This window comes from Ochotona curzoniae, unplaced genomic scaffold, assembly GCF_017591425.1.
Source record: "Ochotona curzoniae isolate NIBS_2020 unplaced genomic scaffold, NIBS_Ocur_1.0 contig_3819, whole genome shotgun sequence".
Lineage (NCBI taxonomy): Eukaryota > Metazoa > Chordata > Mammalia > Lagomorpha > Ochotonidae > Ochotona > Ochotona curzoniae.
In genome coordinates, this window is record NW_024466004.1 from 26,485,263 (window position 1) to 26,504,548 (window position 19,286).

General features: G+C 42.3%; 1 protein-coding gene across 1 annotated transcript; it reads left to right on the forward strand.

Annotated features, from left to right (window-relative positions):
- The first annotated feature begins 1,195 nt into the window (after nt 1-1,195).
- SDHAF4 (succinate dehydrogenase complex assembly factor 4) lies at nt 1,196-17,920 on the forward strand. The gene is made up of 3 exons (XM_040983610.1): nt 1,196-1,279; nt 14,893-15,045; nt 17,277-17,920. Exons 1-3 carry the CDS (start codon nt 1,216-1,218, stop codon nt 17,384-17,386), a joined length of 327 nt encoding a protein of 108 aa, XP_040839544.1. The 5' UTR covers nt 1,196-1,215; the 3' UTR covers nt 17,387-17,920.
- Nucleotides 17,921-19,286: the final 1,366 nt, after the last annotated feature.

The window sequence follows — 19,286 nt, forward strand, 5'->3', positions numbered from 1 at the left end:
TCTGCTGTTGCTGGAGCTCCTCTACATACCAGAAGCAATCCACTGCCAGCTGGATCAGTTTAGTGAGCAAAACAATTGAGAATACAATACAATTGAATTTTTCTCCTTGGCCAGCTATGCTCAGGAAACACATTGATTAGAAGAAATAAGCTAAGGATAAAAATTAAGACATTAGGAGTGTGAGCCAAGTATTAATGACAATTACCAAGTTTTTGCCTCTGGCCCTGTTTTGTATCCACATGCTCTAAGGGAATGAATTCCTTGTTTACAGGAACTATTGTCACATGATCAGACACTACCAAGGACCAATTACAGAATTTTTCTAAAACAAAAAAGTTGGATCTGCTGTTGTGGTATAGCAAGCTAAGGCACCACCTCCAATGCCAACATCCAATTACAGGTGCCAATTAAAGATCTGGCTGCTCCACTCCCCATCCAGCAACCTGTCAACGAGCCTGGGAAAGCAGGAGAAGGTGACTCACATGCTTGGGCACCTGCACCCCCACAAGAGACCCAGAAGAAACCCTGGAATCCCGCCTTCCCTCTAGTACAGCCCTGGCCATTGCAGTCATTTGGGGAGAGAACCAGCAGAGGGAAGTGTCTTTCTCCCTAACGTTGTTTGCAAAAATATATATATATATAGAATTCTGGGAACCACCACTTTGATGCTCTAAAACCCTCCCCTAGATTACCTAAATCACCCTCAGTCTGACACAAAAGCTCCAAACACCACTGGAATTGTGTAATTTAGGAATCGACAGAATTCTAGGAACTGTGGAATTCTGTGGAATTTCCTGCTACGAGTGGAAAACCTTCTCTTGCTCAAAAATGTCTTCTTCTGAGTTACATGGCCAATGAATTACTGCCTGTTTGAGCAAAGTGAGGCTTAAGAAAAACGGGGTAAGAGAAACATAATTGCCTAAAACACGCACACATTGTAAAAGGAAGAGACTTCTGCCTCAGAATGAGAGGGGTAAATAAAATTATTCCCCCGTCAAACTTTCTTTAAGAAACAGGGGGTCCAGGGTGACTTGCCGGGTTCTTAGTGTGACAGCATTCCACATTCCAGCTCCTTTCTGCTGCCTCCGCCTGACCGGGGAGCGAAGCCCCGCCTCACGGCGGCCACGCCCCGCGGGTGCCCCGCCCCCTGGGCGGACGCCGGCGCGCCGCCGCCCCACCTCCCGCGCCTGCGCAGAAGCTGCGGAAGGCGCCGTCATGACCGCCTCAGGACTCGCCGCGTTGCTAGGCCGCGTCCCTGCGGCTGCGTGGGGAGCGACAAGTAAGCTGTGGTGCTCGGGGCCGAGGTGGCGGGCGGGGTGGCCGAGGCCCAGGCGCTGCGAGAAGCGCCTTCCCTGAAGGCGCTGGGGGCCGGCCCGCACCTCGGGGGTCTCGGGCTCCGTGGCCGGCCGCACTCCGCGATCCACGACGTGCGTGTGGAAGCTCGCAGGGCGCCCTGCACTTGGTGTCCTGGACAGACATGGAAAAGCCCCTTGGTATGAGTCACTCATTTACAGCGTCAGCAAGGAATTGTAGCCGTTTACAGAACTGGAAAAGTGGGAAAAGGGCCCAAGACAAATAAGGAAATGCAGTGGAAATTAAATGAAGCCAGGAATGGGTAATACAGAAACGTTCTTTCCGTAGAAATCAGCTTTTTTTTAACCCCCTTTTACTGAAAGTGTCTCAGTCTATCACTGAATTACTTGGCAACTAGTAGTATGCTAGATACAATTTATGACGCCCAGAAGAAACGATGTGTGTAAATGGAAAACAATTAACTGCCTTTGTTTCTCCAGTCATTGATCTGTTTCCCCTTCTCTGTAAATTTGCCTTTCAAATAAAAATAAATGTAAACAAAGAACAGCTATACTAACAGCACAGACCAGACCAAATCAGGTTTGTAGCGGACAGCCTGTGTTTTCCTGTGTGTAATCACTTCAAATACAAACATATTAGCTATTCATTGTAAATACTTTAAATGATTCAGAAGTAAGTTAATTTAAATAGTGAAAGTGTCACATTATCCAAACCCCCAGGTAATAACTGTTTAATTCCTATTGTATTCATTCAGCATCCATTTTTGATAGTTTTAAACAAGGATGAAGTATTCGACCCCAGGCATCTTGTGCATGCACACATTGTATAAGTTATGAAGCAAAACAAGCTCGGAGAGCCCATTGTCCAAGAAAGGCTATTTCTGTTGCTAAGAAGTTTGCTGATGCATTGTGCACTGTATGTTTTTTGAGCTCTGTAGAAATGATTTCATGCCATTAGTATCTTTTCAGCTAACCTTGTGTTTTGAGATTGATCCATATTGATATGTAAAATTGCAGTTACACATTCTTCTATGTGAAGGTGCGATACGTTCTCCTTCTCAGTGGACTGTGAAGTAATTCTAGAAATACCGGAATTAGCATTCCTGTTTACCTACTTAGTGCTGAAGTGCAAGAACTGGAATGCTTGGCTGATGTTGCCAGCCTGCGACGCTTGGTGCCCCACAGTGTGAGTCTGTGTTCTGCTCCGACTGGCAGTTCTGATTTCTGCCACCAATATATTTGAGCATCGTGCCACACAAATGCAGACACTCCATCTTGTCTGAAACTTCAACTCTTGACTGCGTAGAAGATACTGAAACAGTTACTGCATTGTGGCTTTACTTTCTTCTGATTAGAAAACTTAAACAGATTTACAAATACTACTTTTTAAAAAAAATACCTATTTTTATTGGAAAGTCAGATTTACCAAGAAGAGAAACAGAGAAAGATCTTCCATTCACTGGTTCACTCCCCAAGTAGCCATAACAGCCAGAGCTGAGCCGTTTCGACACCCATATGGGATCCTGGCACACTCAAGGTGAGAACTTTAGCCATGAGGCTACCGTGCCAGGCCCTACATATACTAGCTTTTTGTGTGTAAAATGCCTCTTCATTTTCTTAATGGGTTGTCTTAAGTTATTTTCCTACTTTGTATATTAAATCCTTTGTAGTCATGTGTCCAGTTTGTAACCTGTTTTTGTCTATTTCTACCATGTTGTTTAAAACTGCTTTGGGGGCATGCTTGCTTCGGCAGCACATATACTAAAAACTGCATTGGGGAGCCCAGCGGTGTGGCCTAGCAGCTAAAGTCCTTGCCTTGGACGCGCCGGGATCCCATATGGGCACTGGTTCTAATCCCAGCAGCTCCACTTCCCATCCAGCTCCCTGCTTGTGGCCTGGGAAAGCGGTCGAGGACAGCCCAAAGCTTTGGGACCCTGCACCCGTGTAGGAGACCTGGAGCAAGTTCCTGGATCCTGGCTTTGGATCAGCATAGCATCGGCCATTGCACTCACTTGGGGAGTGTATCATCGGACAGAATAGCTTCCTCTCTGTATATCTGACTTTCCAATATATAAATAAATCTTTAAAAAAAAAAAACTGCATTGAGCTTTGGTGGCAGCATTGTGTAGTAACACATTAAACCATGGCTTGAGATACCATCATCCCATATCAGAGTGCTGGTTCAGCTCTGGGTTACTACTTGGCAGTCCAGCTCCCTGATAATTCTCCTGGGAAAACAGCAGATAGCCCACACTCGTGTCATTGCCACTCACATGGCAGACCCTGTTGGAGTTCCAGGTTCCTGACTTTGGCCTGGCCCAGCCAGGGCTGTTGAGGCTATTTGCAGAGTGAACAATCTGATGAAAGTTGTGTCTACCTCTCTTCCTCTGGCTGTCACTCTGCCTTCCAAATAAATCTTTTGAAAGTAAAATACAGAGCCAGACAGGTTAATCTGGTGGCTAGATCCTCTCCTTGCATCTGCCAGGATCCCATATGGGTTCTGGTTCATACCCTGCTCAATGGTTCCACTTCCCATCCAGCTCCCTGCCTGTAACCTGGGAATGCAGTGGAGGGCAGCTCAAAGCCTTGGGACCCTGCACCTGCTTGGGAGATGCAAAAGAGGCTCCAGGCTTCCTGTTTCAGATTTGCTCAGGTCTGACCATGGAAGCCACTTACTTGGGGAGTGAACCAGTGGATGGAATATCTTTCTCTCTGTTTCTCCTTCTCTGTAAATCTACCTGTCCAATAAAAATAACAATCTTTTAAATAAATAAATAAATAGTGAGTCTGCTTGTTCATTCATTCTCTTTGGTATGATGGATATTTTTTAATGAACAATTATAATTTATCATATTTTTATCTTAACTTGTTATGCTATAGCATTGCTTATTGATGTTGCCTTGTGGTCTTGCATGAGAGATCTTTTTCTAACCCATAGGCATAACAAATTTTTATATTTTCTTCCAGAAGATCCATAATTTTGCTTTTTCACATTTTACGATTTTGTTATACAAGGAATTGATTTTCGTTTATGCTGTAAGGCAAAGAGCCAATTTCATTTTTCCTGATGTCCATGATTTGTTGCCCTAGGGTGATACATTTGTAGGACTTTGTCCTGATTGATATCATGTCATATTTCATAAATCAAGCCTACAGACAAAGAAGGTTCAGCTCCATTGATCTGCTCTGACACCACCTGCTTTAATAACCATACTTTTGTAATAAATCTTCTTATCAAGATAAGTCTTCTCATCCTGTTTTTCTGAAGTGTGTTGGCTCTTATTGGTTGTTTTACTTAAGTTTAATATCACATTATTTTTCTTTGTTTTTTTAAGATTTATTTATTTTGGGGGCCTCACGTGATAGCATAACGGTTAAAGTCCTCTCCTTGAACACGCTGGGATCCCCTATGGATGCCGGTTCTAATCCCAGCAGCTCTACTTCCCATCCAGCTCCCTGCCTGTGTCCTGGGAAAGCAGTCAAGGACGGCCCAAAGCTTTGGGACCCTTCCCCCATCTGGGAGACCCAGAAGAAGCTCCTGGCTCCTGGCTTCAGATTGGCTCAGCTCCAGCTGTTGTGGCCGCTTGGGGAGTGAATCATCGGATGGAAGATCTTCCTCTCTGTCTCTCCTCCTTTCTGTATATCTTTTTAAAGATGTATTTATTTTTATTGGAAAGGCAGATCATATTTACAGAGAGAAGGATCTTTAGTTTGCTGGTTCACTCCCCATGTGGCTGCAACAATCGGAGATGAGCCAGTCTCCAACCAAGAGCCAGAAGCTTCTGCGTCTCCCACACTGGTAGAGGTTCCCAAGGCATTCCCAGGCCATTAGCAGGGAGCTGGATGGGAAGTAGAGCTGCCAGGACACAAACTAGCAACCATATGGGATCTTGGCACTTGGAGGTAGAGGATTGGTAAATTGAACCATTGCACCAGTTCCTCACATCACATTCTTAAAAGGAAAAAAATTAAATTAAAAAACCTGTTGACATTTGATTGGTAGCACTTGTTTAGTAAGAGATAAATTTTGATTGATGTTTATGTTTAGAATTGACTTTATTGGACAGTCTATTTTTTTCCAATCCCTATGTGATTTCCCCCCTCCTGTGTTTCATCTTTATAGAGCTTTGCAGTACCATGTTGACTAAAAGTGATGGTAGCAGGTGTGCTTATCAGTGTGAAAGTAATGTGTTTGTATTTTATCCGTGAAGTGTGATATTTGCTTATACTTGCCTTTTTTAGGCTGAAGAAATCCCTTTTATTCCTAGAAAGGTCTTCTTGGCTTTTGATTTCTTTATGTGTTTGTTTTTTAAGACAATAAATGTTTTTTAAGACAATAAATTTTGAAATGTACTGAATCCGTTTTTCTTCATCTTATTCTACTGATTGCATCAACTTTCTCGTTTCAGCTCTTTAAGTGGTTACAGATTTTTCTGATGGTGAATCATTTTTATATTCTCATAAAATACTCTAAATTTAATGGTTTACTAATATTTTGCTCAGTAAATGGACTATAGATTTACTCCCTTAGGTTTTTTTTCTTTTCTGATTTTAAAAGTTAGATTATCCTAGCCATCCTTTTCCCTACATTGTCAGACATTTTTTGGGTGGTAGGTACGTGGAATTATCTGATCTTTCATTCTTTTTTTTTTAAGATTTATTTATTTTTATTGGAAAGACAGATATACAGAGAGGAGGAGACACAGAGAGGAAGGTCTTCCATCTGATGGTTCACTCCCCATGCGGCTGTTACGGCTGGAGCTGAGCCAGTCCAAAGCCAGGAGCCAGGAGTTCTTCTGGGTCTCCCACATGGGTGCAGGGTCCCAAAGCTTTGGGCCATCCTCGACTGCTTTCCCAGGCTACAAGTAGGCAGCTGGATGGAAAGTGAAGCCGCTGTGATTAGAACCGGTGTCGGTATGGGATCCCGGCATTCAAGGTGAGAACTTTAACCACTTCGCTATCCTGCCAGGCCCTGATCTTTGATTCTTGAAACTCAACTGTACAACATTTCTGAGTGCCACTTAAAAAATTTTTTTTTATTTTGTTTGAAAGGCAGAGTTATAGACAGGAGAGACAGAGAGAGGTCTTCCATCCACTGGTTCACTGCCCAGTCACACCAACCCAAAGCTAAGCCAATCCGAATCCAGGAGCCAGCAGCTTCCTCCAGATCTGCTACGTGGTGTTAGGGCCCAAGGACTCAAATTGTCCTCTTCTGCTTTCCCAGGCCATAAGCAGGGACTGAATTGGAAGGGGGCAGCCAAGACATGTGCTGGAACTCATATGGAATGCTGGCGCCACAGGCAGAAGTTCTACCTAATATGCCATTGCACCAGCCCCTGTGCTGTTTTCTTGAGGAAAGATTTTAAATTACTGATTTGATTTCTTTAAGATTCATAGCATTTGTCATATTTGCTCCCCCTTGGCTAATTTTCTGCATATACCCATTGGTTATTCATATATCTTCCTTTGAGAAATGTCTGGGCATTGGAAAAAAAAAAAGTGGGTGGCCAGCACCATGGTGCATCTGGCTAGGTCTCTGCCTGTGGTGCCAGCATGCTTTGCGGGCACCAATTCGAGTCCTAGGGGCTCCACTTCAACCTCAGGTTCTTGCTAATTAATCACCTGGGAAAGCAATAGAGGATGGCTCACCTGGGAAATCCATTTTTCTTTAAGATTTATTTATTGAAAAGGCACAGGGTGGGAGTGGGAAGAGAAGAGAGAGAGAAAAAAAATCATCCATCTGCTAGTTCACTCCCCAAGTGTCCCAGACAGTTGGGGCCAGGTTAGGTGAGAGCCGAGAGCTCTGATCCCACGTGGCTGATGGGAACCTGAGTCTTTGGGTCCCTATCCACTATGCCCCAGGCACATCAGCAGGAAGTTGGCTCGGAGTCACAGAATAACAGCACTTAAACCAGATGTTCCTATATGTTGCAGCTTAAACCACTATACCACAACACTTACCCATTCCAGGATCTTGAAGTGTTTCCCTATGTGGTCTTGTAGAAATTTCAAAGTTTTATGAGTCACATTTATGTCTTTGATCCATTGTGATCCATTCTTTCTACATAAAGGCAGGAATCTGGTTTTATTCTTCCACATATGGACAGCTGATTTACCAGCAACATTTGTTGAAGACTGTTGTTTCTCCAGTGTATGTCCTTAGCTTCTTCATCAAAGATTAGTTGGTTAAAGTTGTGTGAGTTCACTTCCATTCTATATAGGATCTCTATTGAGTTCTAGTGTTCCATGAACAGGCTGTTTTAGTTACGGGAGCTGTGGGTCCAACACACTGAGTTAAGCCACCACCTTCGATGCCAGTAACCATTGTGATTAGCAGTTGTCTCTGCTGCCCATGTAACAAACCCAGATTGAGTTTCTGGCTCCTGACTTCAGCCTGACCCAGCCCTAACCTGTGTGATCATTTGCAGAGTGAAGCAGTGGGTGTGAGATCTCACTGTCTCCTCTGTCTGCCCCTCTATAACTCTGCTTTTCAAATAGAGGTGAATCTTTTCTTTAAAATTTTTATTTTAGCTTTGTTGATATAGTTTAAAATCAAATAGTGTAATGCTTTGTTCTTTTTGCTTTAGATTCCTTTCTGTTTTCTATGTTGGGTTTTTTAAAAATTATTTTTATTGGAAAGGCAGATTTACAAAGAGAAAGATCTTCCATCTGCTGGTTTACTCCCCAAGTGGCCCCAACAGCTAGAGCTGAGCTGACCTGAAGCCAAGAGCTTCTTCCCAGTCCCCCAGCAGTGCAAGGTCCTGAAAATTTGGGTTATTCTCTACTGCTTTCTCAGGCCACAAGCAGGGAGCTAGATGGGAAGTGGAGCAGCCAAGAGATGAATCAGCACCCATATGGTATCCCAGTGGATGAAAGATTTAGCCACTAGGCTATTGCACTGGACCCTTATGATGGGTTTTTAAAAAGCGTGAAAGTGATGTACCTTGCATAAATAGTATGTGACTGAACATTCCCCCAATGCAGTCTGATAGGCTTTCAAATAGAGTTTGATTTTTTTTCTAGGTATAGTTATTGCTCTATTTCTGCCATCTTCTTTTTACACTGTTTCTCAGGCTTGTTTGAACTGAAAATTTTCTTCTTCCATTTGTGTGTAGTTGATGCAGAAGATGATGCACTTTATTTAATCATTACCCCTGAAATTGAGTTATATACTTAAGTCTGAAGTGTATGACACATTGACTCTCCTCCTGAACTGAACCAAGCTGTGAATGAATGCATTTGCTCTCTGCCTCTGCTATTTAGCTTCTTGTGTGTGTGTGTTGGGATTGTGGTTTAGATAAACCTATAAATAAATAATATTGTAAATTATTTCAGTTTACCAAACTCAGTGTACTGAAGTATTCTAATCATTTTGTTGTCTTTTTATTCCTTCTTGTCTCACACTTCCAGGATGTTTCAAAGTACACAATTCTTTTTATATTAACTGGTAATGTTTCTGAGTGATTTTTATATCTGTCATTTTAAATATGAAAATATATTATTAAAATTAATTAATTTTAAGGGGTTTTATATCATTTAAGTCAGATATGCAGAGAGGAAGATCTTCCATCCAATGATTCACTCCCCAAGTGGCTGCAATGGCCAGAACTGAGCTGATGCGAAGTCAGGAGCCCAGAGTCTCTTCCTGGGCCACACAGGTACAGGGTCCCGAGGCATTTGGGCCATCCTTGACCTCTTTCCCATGCCACAAGCAGGGAGCTGAATGTGAAGCAGGACTGCCGGGATTACAACCGGCACCCATATGGGATCCTGGCACGTACAAGGTGAAGACTTTAGCAACTAGGCTATTGTGCTGGGCCCAAGATTAGTTTGTTTTTTAAAAGATTTATTTCATTTATTAAAGAGTGATTTTCTGTACACTGCATCAAATGTTGGCAACAGCGGGGGGCAGTCCAAACCAAAGCCTGGGTCCTAGTGTTCCATCCAGGTTTCCCATGTGAATGGCAGGAGCCCAAGTGCTTGAGCCATCTACTGCTTTGCCAGGTTCATGAGTAGGCAGCTGGATGAGTCTGCTGGTGGTGCAGTTGCCAGCTGAATCTTCTGTGCCCAAGCTGCATTAGCAGGAAGCTGGCTCAGAAGTCGACCAACCAGGAACTCAAACTGGTGCTTTTACACACTGTGCCATAATACTGGTCTCCAGTCATGTTTTTCATATTAACTTATTACTCATTTTGTTTTCTTTAAATATATTTAGATGTCGTATTGAGAATTCAGTGTATGGAGTCTTTATGCTCTGGTTGCACAGTTGCGTTGTTTGTTGATTCTGCTGACTCTTGTTTGTGATGGCTCGTTTCTTGAAAATTCTGCCAGATTCTTTGTGTGACTTACATGAGATATGGATTGAGAGTGTATTTCTTCTCAGAAGATTGACTTTTGTGTTTGCCTTGTGTCCAGGGGCACAGTAAAGTTGGAGTAGACAGTAAACAGTAGTAAACAGTAGAGTTGGAGCCACTTTATGGTAAGATGTCCACCTTGCAGGTTTTTGAGCCATGCAAATGTCATCAGGCGTGAAGACAGGAATGGTCAGCCAGTAGCTTCACAATCAGTATGATTGACATGGACACTTTTCCTTCTTTCTTTGGAACTTTGTTGTTTGTTTCTGGTTCCTTCTACCAGCAGCATAAATATCACCTAGGAACTTGAAAAAATTCAGAATCTTTGATCCCACCCGGACTTTAGAATCTACGTTTTAAAAACATTTTTAATTATCCATTTTGATTTTTTGGAAAGCAGAGAAACAGCCTGCACAAATGTCCCAAAAGCCAGGGTGGATCAAGCCAAAGTCAAAGCCTAGAGTCAAGCCAGGCCTCCACACAGGGCAGGAACCTGAGTGCTGGAGCTGTCATCTGCTGCCTCCCAGGTGCATAGCCTCACAGGGGGACCTGGGAGCCATCATTATGACATAACTGCCAGGGTCACACCTGAGGTGCTATATCCCACATGGGTACCCCTTTGTCCTGGCTGTTCGCCTTCACATTTAACTCCCTGCTAATGGCCTCCTAGGAAAAGCAACAGAAGATTGCCTAAGTGCTTGGACCCCTGCCACCCATGTTGGAGACCCAGATAAAACTTTTGGCTCCTAGCTTCAGCTTATTTCAGACCTGAACATTGTGGTCCCTTGGGGAGTAAACCAGCAGATGAAGAATCTCTTTCTTCCTTGCGCAGTAACTCTGAAATAAATAAGTTTAAAAAGAACATAGGACCAGAATTTGAACCCAAGGACTCTGATAGTTCTGAGCTGAGTCATTCCCTCCATATAAAATGCCTGTCCCAATTTTAACAATATATTTTAGGTGCTTTGAGTGCATTGCTTAACTCTTCCTGCCTTTTTCTTTTTTTTTGCCTTTCTCAGCTAGTCTCCCAGACTCCTGACTTGTAATAGGCTTTCTGTTTTGCTCAGGCTTAATGTACTGCCACGTCTGTTGTTCCAAAGCTCCATGCTTAGGGACCTGGGCAAGAAAAGGCACAAAATACATGTACCACTTTCAAGGCCTGGCGTGGTGGCTTCCTGGCTAAAGTCCTCGCTTTGAATGCGCCAGGATCCCATATGGGCTCTGGTTCTAGTCCTGGCAGCTCCACTTCTAATCCAGATCCCTGCTTATGGCCTGGGAAAGCAGTCAAGGACGGCCCAAAGCCATACCTATGTGGGAGACCTGGAGGAAGTTCCTGGCTCCTGGCTTTGGATTGGCACAGCACTGGCCATTGTGATCACTTAGGGAGTAAATCATCGGATGGAAGATCTTCCTCACTATATCTCCTCCTCTCTGTATATCTGACTTTGCAATAAAAATTTTTAAAAATAAATCTTTAAAAAAAGAATATGTACCACTTTCAGTTTTGCTGTTTATTTACTGCACTTGGCTGCCTTTTTAGTTGATCACTATTACTTTCTTTTAAGATTTACTTATTTTTACTTGAAATTCAGAGTTAGAGAGAGAAGTATACGTCTTTCCATCCACTGATTCACTTTCTAGATGGCCACAATGGCCGGAATTGGGCCAATCCAAAACTGGAAGCCAGGAGCTTCTTCTGAGTCTCCCACATGGCTGCAGGGGCCCAAGGACTTGAGCCATCCTCTGCTGCATCCCAAGCCATAAACAGGGAGCTGGATGGGAAGGAAAGCCGCCGAGATTCAAACCACCACTCATATAGGATGCTGGCATCACTGGTAGATGGATGGCTTAACCTGCTACACCATGGCACACTCCCTAATAATTGTTCCTTTAAAGGTTCTTCCTCTAATTTAGAAACATTTTATGTTTTGGGGGCTGGGGATTTTAGAGCTATAAAATTTTGTATATAATTTGTCAAATCTCAGAAGCAGAAATTCTGGTTTATTTGTTGTATCTGTGAGTAATTTCATGGTGACAAATTTTCCTTAGCTTTTGTTATTTCTTTCTGAAGATCACCTTCTTAGTTCCTATGTATCTGTAAATACAATTCTCCATAGACTTTGAATAAGAACAAACCACCTCTTGAAGCAGAATACACAAGCTTTCTGCTCATTATTTTCTTATACTCTTGAGATGAGTTCTACTTTATCAGCTACATCTCATACAATGATACTAATCAAAAGTCTGGATAGCCAGAAGTAATACTAAGGTAACATTAATATAGCTTCTATTGCTTAACACTTGCTTTATTTTTTAAGAGACCCAGACAGATCTCCCATCAGCTGGCTCATCCCCCAGATATCTGAAATGGTCAGACATGAAAATGAGCCAGCAAAATCTAGAAAGTCAATCCAAATCTCCCACATGATGGCAGGAACCCAATTATGTCAGCCTTCCCTACTGCCTCCCAATCTGCATTGGTGGGTGGCCAGATTTAGGAGCTGTAGTTGAGAGCCAATCCCAGGCACTCTGATGTGAGTCACATTTGGATGCTAGGCTAACCACTTTTTTCAAACATCTATTTGATAGGCAGAATTGGGAGACAGGATTCTTGACCTCCCTCAGCTTGTTAGCTAATCTGAGATGAAGCTCCTTATACATGCTTCATCACCACCACCTGTGCCACGCCTAATGCGCGTGAACATGTCTGTAAAGCTGTACGCCTACAGGTGCCAAGGAGCACAATATCCCTGGTCTGTCCTTGTACAATAAACAAGAGGGATTTTCTTCCCACTTCTGTCATACTATTAGCTCACTACAAAAATGTTTCCTTTGTGGCACAGCTACTTAAGTCACTGCGTGCTGTGCTAGCATCCCATATTCCCTATTTTTTTTTTTGTAGATCAACTTTATTGTTTTTTTTTTATTGTTGTTAACATTGTATTATGTGATACAGTTTTATAGGCACTGGGGATTCCCCCCACCCCTCCCATACCCCTCCCCCCATGGTGGATTCCTCCACCTTGTTGCATAACCACAGTTCAAGTTCAGTTGAGATTCGTTCCTTGCAAACACATATCTAGCATAAAGTCCAGCGTCTTATTGTCCAGATAAGTTCAGTGGCCTCTTGGGGAGACCTTCTCTAGTCTGAAGATAGGGCTAACAGAGTAAAGATCCGGTCAGTTAAAAGCCCCAACAAAACCTCCGTATCAATATACAACATTATGGAATTAATTGACATAGTATTGGGTAAACAATATGTTAAAAATAATGCAAGTTCCATTCTTCGAAACATCTGGGTTGAGACAGTGTCAATGACAGGTTCAAAAAATAACCAACAATCAAACAAAAATTACAAGTTAAATCAAGGCAAACATGTGGTATCTAACCTTTTGGGATTCGCTCATTTCCCTTAGCATTATAGTTTCCAGTTGTGCCCATTTAGCCACAAAGAACTGCATTTTGTTTTTTTTAATAGCTGAGTAGTTTTCCATGGAGTAGATGAACCAAAGCTTTCTTATCCAATCTTCTGTTGATGGGCATTTCGGTTGCTTCCATGTTTTTGCAATTACTGATTGTGCTGCTATGAACATAGGGGTGCATGTTGGTTTGTCGTGAAACAGGTGTTTTGGATATATTCCTAGGAGTGCTATTGTTGGGTCATATGGTATGCAGATTTTGAGTTGTTTGAGTGTTCTCCAGACTGATTTCCATAAAGGCTGTACCAATTTGCAGCTCCACCAGCAGTGGAGTAGGGTTCCCTTTTCCCCGCATCCTCGCCAGCAAGTGTCGTTGGTGTTCTTGTTTATGTGGGCCAATCTAACTGGTGTTAGGTGGTAAATCTAACCAAAAGCGTAGGAGACCTATTCGAAGAAAACTACAAACTATTTAAAAAGGAAATTGAACAAGACCTCAAAAGATGGAATAACATCCCATGCTCCTGGATAGGCAAAATCAATATCATTAAAATGTCTATACTACCACAAGCTATATACATTTTCAACGCAATTCCAATCAAATTGCCCAAAACATTCTTCATGGAACTGGATACAATGATTCAAAAGTTCATCTGGAAACACAAAAAACCACGAATAGCTAGAACCATCCTGAAGAATAAGAAGTTAGCAGGGGGAATCACAATCCCGGACCTCTGGGCATACTATAGAGCAGTGGTTATCAAAACAGCCTGGTACTGGCACAAAGACAGAAAGGAAGATCAATGGAATAGAATAGAAGCACCAAAAGGGAACCCACACAGATACAGCCAATTAATCTTTGACAAAAAGACCAATGACAGTCCAAGCAAGTGGGAAGGCCTCTTTAGTAAATGTTGTTGGGACAACTGGCTGATAGCCTGTAGAAACAAAAAGATAGACCCACATCTATCACCATACACTAAGATCCAATCTACATGGATAAAAGACCTAAACCTACATCCAGAAACCTTCAAACTCTTGCAAGAAAATGTAGGAAATACCCTGCAAGACCTAGGAGTAGGTCCCGACTTTCTAAGAAGGACACCAAAAGCAATAGCAGTTGAGAACAGAATAAACAAATGGGACCTCATCAAACTAAGAAGTTTCTGCACAGCAAGGGAAACAATCAACAAAGTAAAAAAGCAACCCACAGAGTGGGAGAAGATCTTTGCACACTATATAGGCAATAGGGGGCTAATTTCCAGGATATACAAAGAACTTCAAAACAGCCAAAAAACCAAAACAAACAAGCCACTCAAGAAATGGGCAAGGGAAATGGGCAAACATTTCACAAAGGAACAAGTCCAAATGGCAAACAAACATATGAAAAAATGTTCCAGCTCCCTGGCAATAAGGGAAATCCATATTCCCTATTAACGCTTATAGAAAGTAACAGAAGATGGGCCAAGTCTGTGCACCTCTACCACTTATTTGGGAGACCAATAAGTTCCTGGTTCCTTGTTTTGACCTGACCCAGCCCCACCTATTATATGTGCTTTACCTACATTTGTACAGTTTTGCTGATGATTAACCTACTTAAAAGCCCTTTTTCTGATGGTAATATTGGTTGTTTTCAAAGAAGAAAAGTGACTGTCTTGAAAATAACTATAAAGGGAAGAATTTTCACTCTTTTGTACCTTTTGAACTTTGATAAATGTGAACCTACAAGCTAAAAGCAAAGAAGTAAAATTAAGTTTTTAAAATGGATTAAATAAATAAGTCATTTTTCTACTCTCCTGACCCTTCCAGGATCACCCTTTCTGTATCATTCTTTGAGAAAAGCAAGTTCTTCTCCAGGGGAAAAAGCTGGACGTGTCACACAAGCCCTTAAGAAGCCCAGGTTGCCAGAAGGTCGCTTTGATGCCCCAGAGGGCTCCCATTTTGAGAAAGAACCACTAAAAAGTAAGTAAATCTTATCTTCTAATTGTTGACAGAAGTGTTTAAATTATTGAGACAGTAAATGGAAAAAATATGCTTTTGCTTAGGAATCTTTATTAATAAAGCATTTCAGCAGGAATGCCATATGGAATAAGTGTAAGCTTTTGAAATAAAAACAGGAGGGGGCACTGGCATTATAGTGTAGTGAATGGGGCTGCCACTTGTGATGTTGAGATCCCATATAGGATCCATTTTCACATTTGGTACCAGTTTAAGCCCTGGCTGTTCCACTTCCAACCCAGCTTCCTGTTAGTGGCCTGGGGGCTGCTGCACCCATATGGGAAACTGAATAAGTTCCTGACTCATGGTTTAGGCCTGATTCAGCCTCAGCCATTGCGGCCATCTGGAGAATGAACCAGTGGATGGAAGATCTTTGTTTCTCTCTCTCTGACTTGTGATCTGACTTGTGAATAAATAAATCTTGAACAGTCAAAATATTTCCCAGCCCCTAACAGTTATACAATTGTGTTTGATTATTTGATTTGTTACATCTTGTAAGACTTAATCTTTGACACAGACAACAGAAAACAAGATAAACTGAAGGCATGGTAGATTGCTCTCAGGATACTAAATAGACATGAGGTACCTAAAGGCAGTAACACTGGTGGGCCCCAGAAAAACAGGCTGTTCTCCCTCTTCCTGTCCATACTGATCTCTTCATTCCCCCTCGCCTTCCCCCTCCCTCACCGCATTGTTTTCCACCTCCAGAGTAACTTCTTGGTTGCCTGGGCAGAAAGTAACTACCCCCATTAGCTTTTAGGTTCAGGAGAGCAGCCAGACTGAGCCTAGAATTTCTTACTGCTTGTTGCAATTTCCCTCAGAAGAAAATTCACAGGCCAATCTTGGATCAAGTAGCTGATTCCATCACAGTGGCCCATGAGATGAGTCAAAGTGACCCAGCTGGTGGTTCTATGGCAGCCTAAGCTGACTAATGTGCGCACTGAGTCCTGGAACAAGAACTACTGGAGAGGTCTTCAGGGGAAGTCAGTCTAGGGACAGACCAACTTGAATTTAAAGCAGAAGATTTTTTAGAAAGTGTAATGATGATGAGATTCAGCAAAAGATATTCATAGTAGAGCCAAGACTTGATATAAGAAGACATATTTGAAAATTTTCAAGCTTTCTTTTCATCCGTTCTTTTATCTAGGGAGGGTGTACCTTAGATGACCTATTTTCAAAAGAGACTTCCTTTTTTTTTAAAGATTTATTTATTTTTATTGCAAAGTTAGATATACAGAGTGGAGGAGACACAGAGAGAAAGATCTTCCATCTGATGATTCACTCCCCAAGTGACTGCAATGGCCAGTGCTACGCTGATCCAAAACCAGGAGCCAGGAACTGCCTCCAGGAACCATCTACTGAAACAAAATGCTATGCACAACTTGTATTAATTAGCATTCCTTTATGTACATGGCACTAATGCTGGCTCCTTTATATGAATATTTTTATTTCCCAGTTAGGTATGATTGTTCTTCCTATTTTGCTAAAAGAGAGGCATTTAGTCAGGGTGACTGCTTCAAATTAACCTTGTTTCAAAACCTTCCTAGTCCTGTGAATTTGCATTCTGTAGTCTGGGCAACCATTTCCTTCTGTTTGTATACAGTAGCACATACAAAGCTGCTTCCCAGACAGGCAGCTGTAAATGCTCCAAGAATTCCAAGTCATTAATGTCATTGGTAAAATTGATTGCATATGGGCTGACACCATGGCGTAGGTAGGCTAAGCCTCCATCTGCAGAGTTGGCATCTATATGAGCACCGATTTATGTCCCAGCTGCTCTACTTCCAATCCAGTGCTCTGTTTATGGCCTGGGAAAGCAGCAGAGGAGGATGGCCCAAGTCCTTCGGTTGCTGAACTTGCATGGGAGCTCTTGGCTCCCAGCGTCAGATCAGCTTAGCTCCAGCCATTGCATTTGGGGAGTGAACCTGTGAATCAAAGACTTCTTTTGCTGTCTTGCTTTGTCTCTGTAACTATAAAATAAAAATAAAAATATTTTTAAAAACTGAATGTTTATGAAAGTAGGTCCTAAAATGATTTCTCAAGCTTAAGGAAAACACATTTACAGTTCATTTGAAAACTGCATGGTACCTGGGTCTACAGAAACTAGCCTGTTATCCAGTCCTGGCTTGGGAAATGGCCATCATACCGTTCCTGTTTCTTTTGACTGCTTTGTTTATACCTTTGTCTTTTCTTAGAATTCCCAGATGATGTTAACCCAGTTACTAAAGAAAAAGGCGGACCAAGGGGCCCAGAACCTACTCGATATGGAGATTGGGAACGAAAAGGACGTTGTATTGACTTTTAAGTTACATATTCTTCTATTTTGTATAATTTTCTGAATATGCACATGTGAACTATTTCTGCTTTTTCTTTCTATACTTTAATTCATAATTTTCATAGTATGCTTGAAAATGTTCTTGATGGCTTTAAGAGAAAATATGCTATAACTATAATAAATCAGGAAAGGGGAAAATAGTTTTGCATTAGCACATATTTAACTTGAATGTTTTGGGATTTATAGATGATGATAGTTGTAAACTTCTACTTCATCCTTTTTTCAGCTTAAACTAATCAATTCTGCTAAATGTAAATAAAATAATTTTGTAGTGATTTTGCTGCCATGTGCTGAGTAATAATGTATTCTTAAATGTGATTTAAATATGAATTGTGCATCATAATGTGATAATACATGACAGTGTCTGAAGGCCACAGTAACCACAGAAAATGTTTAGGGGCCAGTGGCATGGGTGTAATGGAGTAGCCCTAAGCCTGTGGTGCTGACATCCCATGTGGACACTGGTTTGCGTCCTGACTGCGCCACTTCTAATCCAGAACCCTGCTAGGGACTAGGAAAGCAGGGGAGCATGTCTCACAGGCCCCTGGACCCCTGCACCCATGTGGGAGATCCAGAAGAAGCTCTGGCTTCCAGCAAGCTCAGCCCTGGCCATAGTGACCATTTGGGAAGTGACGCAGGAGATAGAAGATCTTTCTTTCCTTCCCTCCTTCTCTCTGTAATTCTGGATTTCAAATAAAAATAAAATAAATCTTAAAAATAATAAGGATCCGGATTACTTTGGTTCAAATTCTAAGTCCACTACTTATCATCTATAGCACCTTGGATTAGTTAGTAAACTTCTCTGCGTTTCAGAATCTTCATTTATAATCTGGAGATAAAAACCTGTTCCACTGCATAGGACACTTGATAATACTAAGTGGATAGGGTCCGGTGCGGTAACCTAGTGGCTAAAGTCCTCGTCTTGCATATGCTGGGATCCCATATGGGCACCGGCTCTAATCCTGGCTGCCCCACTTCCCATCCAGCTCCTTGCTTGTGGCCTGGGAAAGCAGTCAAGGACAGTCCAAAGCCTTGGGACCCTGCACCCGCGTGGGAGACACGGAAAAAGCTCATGGCTTCGACCATTGAGGCCTCTTGGGGAGTGAACCAGTGCAGTGGACAGAAGATCTTTCTTTCTCTCCGTCTCTCCTATTTGTAAGTCTGCCTTTCCAATAAAAATAAATAAATGTTTTAAAAGATATTTTTTTAATTAAATGGATAGATGTGTGTGTTTTAGGGTTCTTCAGAGAAATGGAAGAGTGAGAGAGAACAAGAAAGAGCGATTAAAATTCTGATGAAATTGACTCATGTAATTCTAGAAGCTGAGAAATCCCATGATCTGCTGTCTGCAAGCTAGAGACCCAGAAAAATCAGTATTGGGGTTCAAGCACAGTACAAAGCCCTGAGAGCCAGGGAAGCCAATAACGCAAACCTCAGTCCAAGGACAAGTGAAGGTAAGGTTTGATCTCCTAGCTCCCACCAGGAAGTAGGAAAAAGGGAGTGGACTCCTCCCTCCTCTGTCTTTGTTCGGTTCAGATTTTTGGAAGACTGGATGTTTCCAGCTATGTTGAGAAGGACAATCTACTTTATGTAATCCATTACCTCAAACGTTGACTCTTGGGGCTGATGCTGTGGCACGTCAGGTTAGCCCACTACCTTCAAGGCTGGCATCACAGATGAGCCAGTTTGAATCCTGTCTTGTGCATTTCCAATCCAGCTCCCTGCTGATGCACTTAGGAGAGCAGTGAGAGATGGCTCAAGTCTGGGCCTCTGTGTCCACAAGGAAACCCAAGTGGATTTCCAGGAACCTGGCTTTGACCTGTCCCAGGCCTGGCCATTGTAGCCATTTGGGGAGTGGACGGAAGGATGA